Below are 12,524 nucleotides of genomic sequence, written 5' to 3'. Positions count from 1 at the left end.
TGGCAAGAAAGGGTATAAAAGAAGAAAATCTAATGACATGGCCTCCTTGTTCACCTGATCTGAACCCCATTGAGAACCTGTGGTCCATCATCAAATGTGAGATTTACAAGGAGGGAAAACAGTACACCTCTCTGAACAGTGTCTGGGAGGCTGTGGTTGCTGCTGCACGCAATGTTGATGGTGAACAGATCAAAACACTGACAGAATCCATGGATGGCAGGCTTGTGAGTGTCCTTGCAAAGAAAGGTGGCTATATTGGTCACTGATTTGTTTTTGTTTTGTTTTTGAATGTCAGAAATGTATATTTGTGAATGTTGAGATGTTATATTAGTTTCACTGGTAAAAATAAATAATTGAAATGGGTATATATTTGTTTTTTGTTAAGTTGCCTAATAATTATGCACAGTAATAGTCACCTGCACACACAGATATCCCCCTAAAATAGCTATAACTAAAAACAAACTAAAAACTACTTCCAAAACTATTCAGCTTTGATATTAATGAGTTTTTTGGGTTCATTGAGAACATGGTTGTTGTTCAATAATAAAATGAATCCTCAAAAATACAACTTGCCTAATAATTCTGCACTCCCTGTATATAAAAAAATATTTGTGTGTGTGAAATGATAAGAAAATACATTAACTGGAGTAGAAACAAATGGAAGAGGAGACGGAGGGAACGTCATTTGAAATGGCATATTGAATTTCCTTCCACATAGATTAATAATTTCTTCACTCTAGGGAAATATATTCCCCAAATTCTTCACCAGCCTCCTCCCCAAAAATGTCACAGCCACCATAATTTATTTCAATTTTCATTAATACAACTCAAAAATATGTAAACATGTAGAAATACAGATACTTTATATAACGTTTACATTTAATTAGAGATTTACGTTGCTAATTAATGTCAGAGACTCAGAGAATAAACACTACAAAGTATACCAGCATAGAAAAAAGATGGAGTGTATGAAGACGGCCAATTTCACCTATATAGACTTTAATAAAATTTAGATTTTTAAATAACCATGTTCTTCCTTCCAGTTTTCGGTGTTTGTCATTCTAGGGAGATTGGAACAAGGAATAATAAATCAATGTCTTATGTGTCTTATAATAATAATTGATCATTGTATACCTTTTCGGCTTGATGAAAAATATTCTCAGATATATTTCTTTTTCTAGGGTTTAATGTCAACCATTTAGACATTGCACCAAGATATGCCAGTATTCTCATGGGAATATCAAATGGTGTTGGCACCTTGTCAGGAATGGTATGTCCTCTCATTGTTGGTGCTATGACAAAGCATAAGGTAAGAACACACTATAAGAAATGGGGTTGATAATTTTGCACAACCATATTGACTAAGGGTTCACAATGTAATCACTAATGAATGCTTTAATCTAGGTGTTTCTATATACACTTCCTAAAGATAATGGGTTAGATTACAAGTGGAGCGCTAAATATAGCTTTCACTGAAATTACATTTGCGCTCCACTGTGTAATACTAGTGCACGCTAATGTGCGCTGGTATTAAAAGTTAACAGCAATATGAGCACAAGTTCCCGCTCACATTGCTGGGAAGCATTGCGCTCAAAGAACGCCATTTCTTTGGGCACCCCCTGCAGTCAGAATTTATACAAAATGTTTAACCCTTAAAGGGATAGTCTAGTCAAAATTAAACTTTCAAGATTCAGATAAACCATTCGTTCTCTTGGTATCTTTATTTGAAAAAGCAAAATTGAAAGCTTAGGAGCCAGCACATTTTTAATTCAGCACCTGGGTAGGCTACATTTAGACACCAATCAGCAATCACTACCCAGGTGCTGAACCAAAAATGGGTTGGCTCCTAAGCTTATATTCTTGCTTTTTTTAAATAACGATACCAAGAGAACGAAGAAAAATTGATAATAGGAGTAAATTAGAAAGTTACTTAAAATTGCATGCTCTATCTGAATCAGGAACATATCATTTTGACTAGACTGTCCATTTAATGTTCCCTAATCAGCATTTAAAGTAGCTTGTGCAGTATTTTTTTCAAAGTTACATATATTATATAACAGATGTGTAAAAAATGTATTTATGAAGGTATTTATGTTAAAATGTATTTACCTTAAATTACGCTTTACAGAGAGCCTAATCTACTTTAAATAATGATTGTGGTACATTAAGGGTTAAACATGTTTGTATAACTTTTGACTGCAGGAGAAGCTAATTAAACCTGACAAAATTCTGCTTTTGAGGCATAAAATGTGTAGGTTTTGCTAAGGAACAGGCGTGTAGGCTCAATGTGACTAATGTGACCAATGTTTTGTTCTTGTGTAAATGTGTCAAAATAAAAAAATCCCAATCAAATATATATAAAAAAATAATATGAAAAAATAATTAAATACAATATAAAAATAAAAGATTTCTCAAAATAAAAATGATATGATACAGTGATAAATATCTGTTCAAAAATTAAAGTTCATAAAAATATAGGATACACTTTCCCAAACTTATAGAGATATTCCAACTTTGGGATAGATATACGTATATAAACACATATATACACATGAATACACATATATAGATAAATACTTTGGAGCCCTTTCCATTCAAATACCTGAAAACATGAAAAATCATTCTTATTAAATTGTAATACTTAATAATGTGTATTAATGTAGGGTAAAATTGTCTATGCATTTTTATTTAGATATTTCTATATATACCTATATATATATATATATATATATATATATATATATATATATATATATATATATATATATACTGTATATATATATATATTTTATAACAAACTACAGCATATATATATATATCTTTAAAAAAAATAAATAGAACATTTTCTTCTTTGTGAAGAACATTGGAATATAAAATATGCATAACTCATGTCGGGTATAACGCACTTGGTTAAACACAGTTGGGTTAATGTATTGTAATTTAATTATTTTTATCATAGTAATATATGCTTACTTGTAATCTACCCATAAATGTTCAAGCTGTACAAGTGGAGCGCAAATCTTTTGAGAAAGCGATATTTGTGCTCCACTTAGTAATACCAGCACACACAATTTAGTTGGATTTGCACTGAAGCTTTGCGCTCACAAGAGCATGCTTCCATCGCCTCCAATGGGAGCCTCGTTCTCATGCCGTCAGACACGGCATAAAAAGTGAAGGGGGTAGGTTGTGCAGAGATAGCAACAGATTGAAATATATATGTATATAATTACATACATATATATTTATATGTGTATATATTATTATTATTCTTTATTTATAAAGCACCAACAGATTCTGCAGCGCGGCCCATGGGTACAAAGATAAAAGTACAACGGAGAAACAATACAATAAAAGACAACATTTTACAGACAAATACAGGGGGAATTGAGGGCCCTATTCCCATGGGAACTTACAATATAGATGGGTAGGAGGATGGGAAACAGGAGTTGGGGACCGCAAAGGTGAGAATGATAAGTTCCCTGAACAAAAAGGTCTTTAGGGAACGTTTAAAGGAGGAGAGGTTAGGGTAAAGTCTGACAGCTCGAGGAAGTGCGTTCCAGAGGGTTGATGCTGCACGAGAGAAGTCCTGTAGTCTAGCATGAGAGGAGGTGATGGTAGAGGACGCAAGGAGCAGGTCATTGTTGGATCTTAGGGGGCGGGCTGGAGTATATTTGTTGATGAGTAAGGACAGGTAGGGTGGGCCAGCATTGGTGACTGGTGAGGGCTTTGTAGGTCAGGGTGAGAATTTTGAATTTAACTCTGCTGTGAATGGGGAGCCAGTGAAGGGACTCATAGAGAGGTGCAGCAGAAACGGAGCATCGAGAGAGGTAGATTAGCCTGGCAGGTGCATTTAGCATGGATTTAAGGGGAGAGATGCGGGAGAGAGGGAGGCCAGTTAGTAAGTTATTACAGTAGTCAAGTCAGGATATTATTAGGGAGGGGATTAGCTGTTTAGTAGTTTCAGCACTCAGAAATGGACACATTTTGGGGCTATTGCGTAGGTGGTTGCAGCAGGATGAAGAGAGCAATTGGATGTGTGGAATGAAGGACAAATTTGAGTCAAGTGTGACTTCAAGGCAGCGGTGATGGGGAGATAGTGGTGCCGCCAACAGTAATAGAAAAATTTGAAACTGGAGTAGAGTTAGAGGGGAGGATTAGAAGTAGTTTGGTCTTGGACATGTTTATTTTTTAGGTGGTGAGAGGCCATCCAGAAGGAAATGCCAGATAAGCAGTTTCTGATGTGAGAATTGACAGAAGGAGAGAGTGCATGGGTGGAAAGGTATATCTGGGTATCATCAGCATAGAGATGATAGTTGAAGCCATAGCTTTTGATAAGTTTACCCAGTGAAGAAGTGTAAATAGAGAAGAGTAGAAGACCCAGGACAGAGCCTTGAGGTGTACTCCAATAGACAGAGGCAATAGAGAGGAGTAGTCACCAGCAAAAGAGACGGTGAAGGATCTGTTAGAGAGATAAGAGTGAATCCAGGATTCATATATACATATTAATAAATAAATATATATGTATATAAGCATATACATATATATTTGCAGTTTTTTCAGAGTCCCCATATAGTAGCAGACCTACTAAACAGAGGGTCCTGGTGCAAATATCTTTGGGGCCTCCTAAAGGTTACTCAGTAGTAGATATGTGCATGATCGAAAAATTTGTTTTGGTTCGGATCGATTCAGAGTTTTTCGAATTTCGTTTCGGATCGATTCGAATTCGGAAAACTTTGAATTATATCGTTTCCGATTCGTTTCGTAGTAAGCAATAGTGATTTTTAGAATGTCTAAATAGACAGACAGACAGATAGATGGACCTGCAACCTGCACTAATAAAAGGCTCCCCTCCATTAGGATTAACCAGAGACCTGACCTTGCGGTAGCAATAACCTACAACTTGTAATGGCTTATTATTATAAATTAGCATTCCAATTGTAATCTAGCCCATAAAGTGATGTTTCTTCCGCAGGTGACATGGAATATGGGTGCAGTGTTTGAATGTTTCATGCCTATAATGCATAATCCAGGTCTAGCATAAAGAGAATATATAAACAGCAACAATCAAAGAGAGAGAATGGGAAGTTAACACCAATACCGAACAAAATCTTGCAGTTCATAAAGAGTATAACCCAAAAGCTGGTAGCTTAATTCACAGTGTGACCCTGTAATATCAGATTCTCTGCTTTGCTAGAGCGGTCAAAGAAGATTATATCAATGCACAGTTCCCAATTACTTAAGTGGCGAAAACTAGTATAACAGTCTTATCCGGTATATAACTTTACACGGGTGTCTCACCACCAAAAGCAGAGTCCCAACAGACTTACGCTGTAATTAGGTCACATTCAATGCCGCTGTGAAGTGCAGAGCCCTACTCGTGTTACTCACATAGCGCTTGTTCCTGTCGGAGTTTTGGCGTCCTCTCCCCCCGCTCAGTGCCCCTCAGGTCCCGCCCTCCACCTGGATACTTCCGCGGGTAGAGCCTATCAGGCAGACATCCGTGTCATGATGGGTAAACCGCCAATCCGAGCTCTCCAATATCGGGAATCGGAGAGTAAAACAGGCTGCGTGTAGAATCCTCTGTGTCCCACTGAAATCCGGTCACACTGGCTAACGTAGTAAGGGTATACAAGATATAGTTCAGGCAGGTGCTGGTGCTCAAACAGGCAATGAACAATGTGCCAGTAAACAAAGAGAGCAAAACCAGCAAGTTAAACAATGACTACGGCGCAATGCCGAAACGCGTAAGCCTGCCAGCCCCGAGGTGTTCATGACTCTCATAGGATGTCTCTTTGATCCTGTTTTTAAAGTATCTGAATAAACGCTACGTTTTATTTTAACTTGCTGGTTTTGCTCTCTTTGTTTACTGGCACATAATATATAAACAGCACCACGGGTGGACCAGATCTATGATTGGGTGCAACTTTGTTATAATGAAAGTACACTTCTGGGCCATTCTGTTGTTGCATTATATTGCTCTAATTGGAAGGTGATCAATATATTCTTAGCATGTGTTGCTTTCACAGCCGGGTACAGCTCGATATCCCTCAGTGGATGAGTCTCCACTTTACTCTGATCATGAAAACCAGCAGGTATGCTTTTCCTGCAGGCTAAGTCAATATAAATGGGCTTGTCCTTGAGAACAAAATATGATCGTTGTAATAAGCAAAAACAGCTATGTCAAATACAAAAATAAACATGAAGAATCAATTTGCCATATATTCAATACTCTACAGTAGTATAACAAATCCTTTGGAACAGATAAAGGGGAAACAAATTGTATTGTACAGTTTCCCTTTTATTGAACCATGTTAATTGAGGAGCAACCCCTACAGAGCTGTGGGCGGGCCCATAACAACACTAACATCTAAATCTGAAAGGTATAAGTGTTACGTTTCTGAATCCACCAAAACATTTTGGCCCTAATGTAAAGCATGTTGGGAATATATAACAGACAGGCAGTACAATGTAAGAAGACTTTTATCGTTACACTAAACATTTCTTCTCTATATTTAAGCCTTAGGTAACTGTCTATCAATGGCGTCTATGTATAAAAGCAAAGCCACACTAAAAACACTGACTCTGGGATGCATGTAACACAAACAAATACACACATTTACAATATAGACCATTATTTAAAGACAATAAAACACCTGCCTTGTTGCTTCATTGGTGCCCTGATGCTTAAATTCATCTTATTTTATGCATGAGTGAGAACAGCTGACAAATGCAAGGGATTTTGCTTTTTTAAATGAACTTTTCTTTTAATTAAGGTAACATTTTTCTTTCTTTATACATTTCCCTTAAATTGTAGCTGGAAATTATTTTTTTTTTTAAATTTTCATCATTCATAAAATTTGGTCAACTTACATTTAAAGTGAATGTAAATTTTGATGCTAAAGTGCCCGGTTTTTAAAAATTTGATTAAAAATAGGGGCACTTTAATTCATCAAAATTTAAATTTCACTCCTGTTGTGAAAAAATATTTACCTTTTAAACTTGACAGCTGCTCCAGCTTCCCCCGGTCGTCGCAAGCCATTTCTGACGTCATAAATGATGGATCCGTCATCCTCCAATCAAGGCTTTCCCCCCCCCCGTGGGAATCAGTGTCTGATTCGAAGCTGTGATTGGAGGAAGCCGGATTCCTCATTTTAGACCCAGGAAGATGCTTTGCGACACGTGGAGGAAGCTGGAGCGGCTGTCAAGATTAAAAGGTAAGTTTTTTTTCACAACATGAGTGAAATGTAAATTCTGGTGAATTAAAGTGCCCCTGTTTTTAATCAAATTTTTAAAAACCGGGAACTTAAACATCAAAATTTACATTCACTTTAAGCTTATTTATTTTTTTATCCCCTATAGTCATTTGTAATTCACTCAGCTGTGTAAATATTTCACTAAGCTTTTGTAGATTACAGGTATACCCCGCTCATACAGCGAGTTAGGGACCGGATCCCAGCTGAAAAGTGAAAACCGCCTTAAAGTGAAACAAGGCAGTTTTAGCTTTCTTTTCACTTGCCAGTGTGTTTAAAAATATGAAACATGTTTGAACCAACATATATTAGGGGTGCAATAGTGCTACGTTTAGTTTAACACTTGCGCAGCACAGTATGTAATTAGTATTCAATAAAAACTGTACAAATTACTGTAGTAAAATTTGCCAGACTACAACACTGAGACACAGATTGCACTGTAATGCTGTAAACAGAGTGAACTGCGCATAACAAAATGGTGCCAGTCACTTTTCTCGCAATCTCACAATGATTACAGCACTGTTTCAAAATCCTTGGAGGTTGAATTTCAGCTCCACAAATCTCTTTCTTATGATTATTTATCAAGCTTTGTTAAAAAGAATAGTAAACGAGATAATGTATTTAGAAATTCAAGTATATGAAAAAGCAATATTGAAACATGTTAGAAAATAGGTTCAACATGCAGATTTTTTAAAGTGAAATAAAACCTTTTTTAAATGTAGACAAACAAATACAGAAAGCATTAGTTGTGTACGTCCTCCTAATAAACAGTTACCTACTGGCCAATGAGTACTAGTGGGAAGTAACTATCAGCCAATAAACATTGGCAGGAAATATAAAGCAGCAAATGAGCAGTAGAAGGAAGTACACAGCTAATACTGCTGCATTAGTTTAAATTTAAATATCTTTCACTCCAGGCAAAAAAAAATAATAATACTGCTTTTTCCTATGGTTAATAGCATGTCTTTTCAATGCAGTTCCCCTTTAAAGTGACAGTAAAGTCAAAATTAAACTTTAATGATTCAGTTAGAGCATGCAATTTTAAACAGCTTTCCAATTTACTTCTAATATCAAATTTGCTTAGTTCTCTTGGTACCCTTTGTTGAAAAGTATAGCCTCTAGCAGGGGGTGTCAAACAACCGAATCGTATCCGATTGGGCTGATTGCTGTCCGCCGTCTCAGAGGTTGCGGACGAGTTAAGGAGCAGCGGTGTGTCCGAAGCAGCATCCGCTGCTTTATAATTCGACCCCAATGTATTCAGCTACACTGCTGCTCCACAAGAATTAATCAAATTTGATAAGAGACGTAAATTGTAAAGTTGTTGAAAATGCTCTGCTCTATCTAAATCTAAATAATGAAAGAAACATTTTGGGTTATATGTCCCCTTAAGTAAATTGAAGGTGGCAGGAGGTACACAACTGATATTGCTTTATTAATGTTTACTGGCTGATAAGGAAAGTTCTTACAGCTTACTAGTTGGAGAAGGCAACATCTTCACAAGCCCAATAAAAGGCAGGTTTATTCAGCACAGAAAAAAGATAAAGTGCACAACATTTCAAAATACCCTGTATTTTTTAGATTGAAACAATACAATGTCCCTTTAAAGTTTCTCCATTTATACTATTCTACAGCATATTATGAAGGTTATTTATCAAAGAGTTAATTTTAAAAGTGACCTACATAATTTACCATTGAATAACATGAAAGCTGGAGTTAATGCTTCAATTCCCTTTTTAACTGTGTAAAAAGAAACACACTATAATTTCTTAATCTGTTGTTTGTACTGCTTTTTAGAAAAAAATCTTGACCTTGTATATGAGGAGACTTATCTTTTGTATTGTTCCTAGACTCGTGAAGAATGGCAAAATGTGTTCCTGATAGCAGCAATAGTTCACTACAGCGGAGTTGTTTTCTATGGCATCTTCGCTTCTGGTGAGAAGCAGGAATGGGCGGATCCAGAGGCGCTCAGCGAGGACAAATGTGGTATCATAGATAATGATGAACTTGCAGAGGAAACAGAACTCACTAGTGAATCTTTAACTAGCCCACATAAAAAGGCAAGTTACGGGGCTACCGTTCAAAGTAATGAAGAACGAAGGAAGGGTTGGAGGAAACAGAGAGGAATGACACAAGACATTGATGAACAACAGACTTCCTACCACTATGAAAATGGACATTTTCAGGATTTATCTTAATTCCATTAAATGCATTTGTGATCAAACGCAACATACTAGCCAGTTATAAAGAAGAGTGTGACTTCTAGTAAATGGAAAATGACAAAAAAGGAACATAAAATGTCATCTAGTTGCTGTCACAGTGGATAACATTGGATTGTGAACAAAGTAGATATTTTTATAATTCAAATTAAAATTAGTCATTGAAAATGTTGTTCTAAAGCATTCTTGTGATCAATTTATTTGGTCACTTTAGGTTTTAGAATTTGTAATGATTCTACTTTCCATGTGATGCAATATGGTCTTGCATGTGCTTAATATACTTTATTTGTCTTTGTTAAAAACAATATTTTGAGGTAAAGTTTTCTTGGTAATGATCAGTCACCTCGGAAATATAACTAGTAAGCTGAACATGGCAAAACTGAGCAACGTTTCACTAAAATGTCAATTGTCCAAGAAAGTAAACCTTCAACACACTGATAAGTAGAGTCAATGGAATAATAAAGAAAATGGAGATAGAATGTCATGAACACCCCTCAAAAAAAAGCTCTTTAATGGGACACTGAACAAAAAAAAATTGTTTTGTGATTCAGATAGAGCATGCAATTTTAAGCAACTTTCTAATTTACTCCTATTATCAAATTTTCTTCGTCTCTTGGTATGTTTATTTGAAAAAGCAAGAATGTAAGTTTAGATGCCGGCCCATTTTTGGTGAACAACCTGGTTTGTCCTTGCTGATTGGACAGCACCAATAAACAAGTGCTGTCCATGGTACTGAACCAAACATTCGCTGGCTCCTTAGCTTAGATGCTTTCTTTTTCGAATAAAGATAGCAAGAGAACGAAGAAAAATTGATAATAGAAGTAAATTAGAAAGTTGCTTAAAATTGAATGCTCTATCTGAATCATTAAAGAAAGAAAGAATTTAGGTTCAATATCACTTTAAATTTGCATGGAAATAAGCAGAAAGTACTTGTTTGTGAACAACTCATCCCTAAGGACAGGTTGCTCATTGGCTGATAAGAACAGCTCCCAAAGCTCTGTTGGATGATACTTCTCACATGTATAAGAATTAAGCAAAGGAATTTCCTTTGTAAAAGAAAGAAAAAAACAAAGCTAAACCTACAATGCATTTTAAAATACCACTTCCAACAGTAAATTACTTTAATGTCCCTTTAATACCACATGATATATGACCCAATAGTTTTTATAAGTCTCTATGACAACTTTGACGTACTGCAAGTGAAACTGATCAGTGAATCTAAAACATTAATCACAGGTGTTTTATTAAAAGGACATATTAATAGCATGTTGATAATGTTTAACCTCTTACCTTGTTCTGCTTTTCAGTACAAATTCCTCTAGGGCTCTGCTTCATAAAGAGCAAAATAGATTTCTTTTCTAATGCAATAACATGAAACAGACAATAACTGAAGAAGTATCACACAAGCATGCACCGTTGTGTCATTCTGGGCCAGATTACAAGTGGAGCGTTATGTAACTCTGCAAGGAGTAAACTTTTTACGTGTGTTAGATAGAGTTGGAAGTAAAAGGTTTTTGCTCGCATGCCAACCCGATGCGCGCAAAAAGCCGAACTTCATAAATCGTGATCAAGTTAGCATATTCTGCCATAGAAGTCAATGGAGCAAAGAAATGGAAAAACAACCTAACATCCTACTCGCACGTATTCTTAAGTGCACTAACCCGACATGAAACTATGAATATTTTACATTTAAATTTATAAATACATATTTCTACATATATTTGATTATATTTTGGTACAATATGTATCCATACCTATATATATATATATATATATATATATATATATATATATATATATATACAAATGATTATATATAGGTATAGCTATATACAGATATATATAGGAATATCTATTTAAAAATACATAGAACATATTGCCCTATGTGAAGAACATTGGAATGTGAAATACAGTAAATATGAATGTTTTCATCTGCTTAAAGGGACACTGTACCCAAAATATTTATTTCGTGATTCAGATTGAGCATGAAATTTTAAGCAAATTTCTAATTGACTCCTATTATCATTTTTTCTTCATTCTCTTGGTATCTTTATTTGAAATGCAAGAATGTAAGTTTAGATGCCGGCCCATTTTTGATGAACAACCTGGGTTGTCCTTGCTGATTGCTGGATAAATTCATCCACCAATAAAAAAGTGCTGTCCAGAGTACTGAAACCAAAAAAAGCTTCAATGCCTTCTTTTTCAAATAATGATAGCAAGAGAACGAAGAAAAATTGATCATAGGAGTAAATTAGAAAGTTGCTTAAAATTGCATGCTCCTTCTGAATTACAAAAGAAAAAAATTGGGTTCAGTGTCCCTTTAACTGCAAAGGGCTCCAATGTACTTTTATATATATGTCTATATGTGTGTACATATGTATTTATGTGTTTATATGTGTATTTATGTCTGTAAAAACATATATACAAATATAAATACATAGATACATATGTGAGCACATATAAACACACACACACACACACACACACACATATATATATATATATATATATATATACATACATATTTAGACATATATAGGTATGTATCTCTATGTCAAAGCCATTTGCCTAACTTTTTTCTAACACCTCATATCATTGAGCCATTATATCTTTATTGTGCATTTTCTAAAAATGCTTTTTATTAGATAGTGTTATTATGAGTGTAACTCTGCTTTTTAATGTATTTTTGATGTGTTTTGTTTTGCGAAACAGCTAACCAGAGCTCTCAAGGCCGCTGTAATGATTTGCGTTTACTTTCAACTTGTAATATGAGCGATAAACTCGACGAGCGCAATCACTCTGGATAAATCCCTTTTTCCAATTTACAATGATCAAATTTGCTTTGTTCCTCTGTTAAAGAGATACCTAAGTAGGTTCCTGCAACACTACATGACAGGGTACAGTGCTGCCATCTAGTGCCCTTGCAAATGGATAACATTCTTACCAAACTGCTGCCATATAGTGCTCTAGACACGTGCACGCGCCTGAGCTTACATTCCTACTTTTCAACAAAAGATAACAAGAGAACGATGAAAATTTGATGATAGAAATAAATTAG

General features: G+C 35.4%; 1 protein-coding gene across 3 annotated transcripts in view; it reads left to right on the top strand.

The window, feature by feature from the left end:
* Positions 1 to 9,568, top strand: part of SLC17A8 (solute carrier family 17 member 8) — a 136,022-nt gene extending 126,454 nt beyond the window's left edge. For all 3 annotated transcript variants that reach the window (XM_053719816.1, XM_053719818.1, XM_053719817.1), the window contains 2 exons: positions 1,182 to 1,309; positions 9,098 to 9,568. In XM_053719816.1, coding sequence (XP_053575791.1) covers positions 1,182 to 1,309; positions 9,098 to 9,445 — 476 coding nt within the window. In that variant the 3' untranslated portion in view covers positions 9,446 to 9,568. The remainder of the gene's footprint in view (positions 1 to 1,181; positions 1,310 to 9,097) is intronic.
* Positions 9,569 to 12,524: the final 2,956 nt, after the last annotated feature.

Source organism: Bombina bombina, chromosome 6 (assembly GCF_027579735.1).
Source record: "Bombina bombina isolate aBomBom1 chromosome 6, aBomBom1.pri, whole genome shotgun sequence".
NCBI lineage: Eukaryota > Metazoa > Chordata > Amphibia > Anura > Bombinatoridae > Bombina > Bombina bombina.
This window is presented reverse-complemented; position numbering and strand designations above follow the sequence as displayed.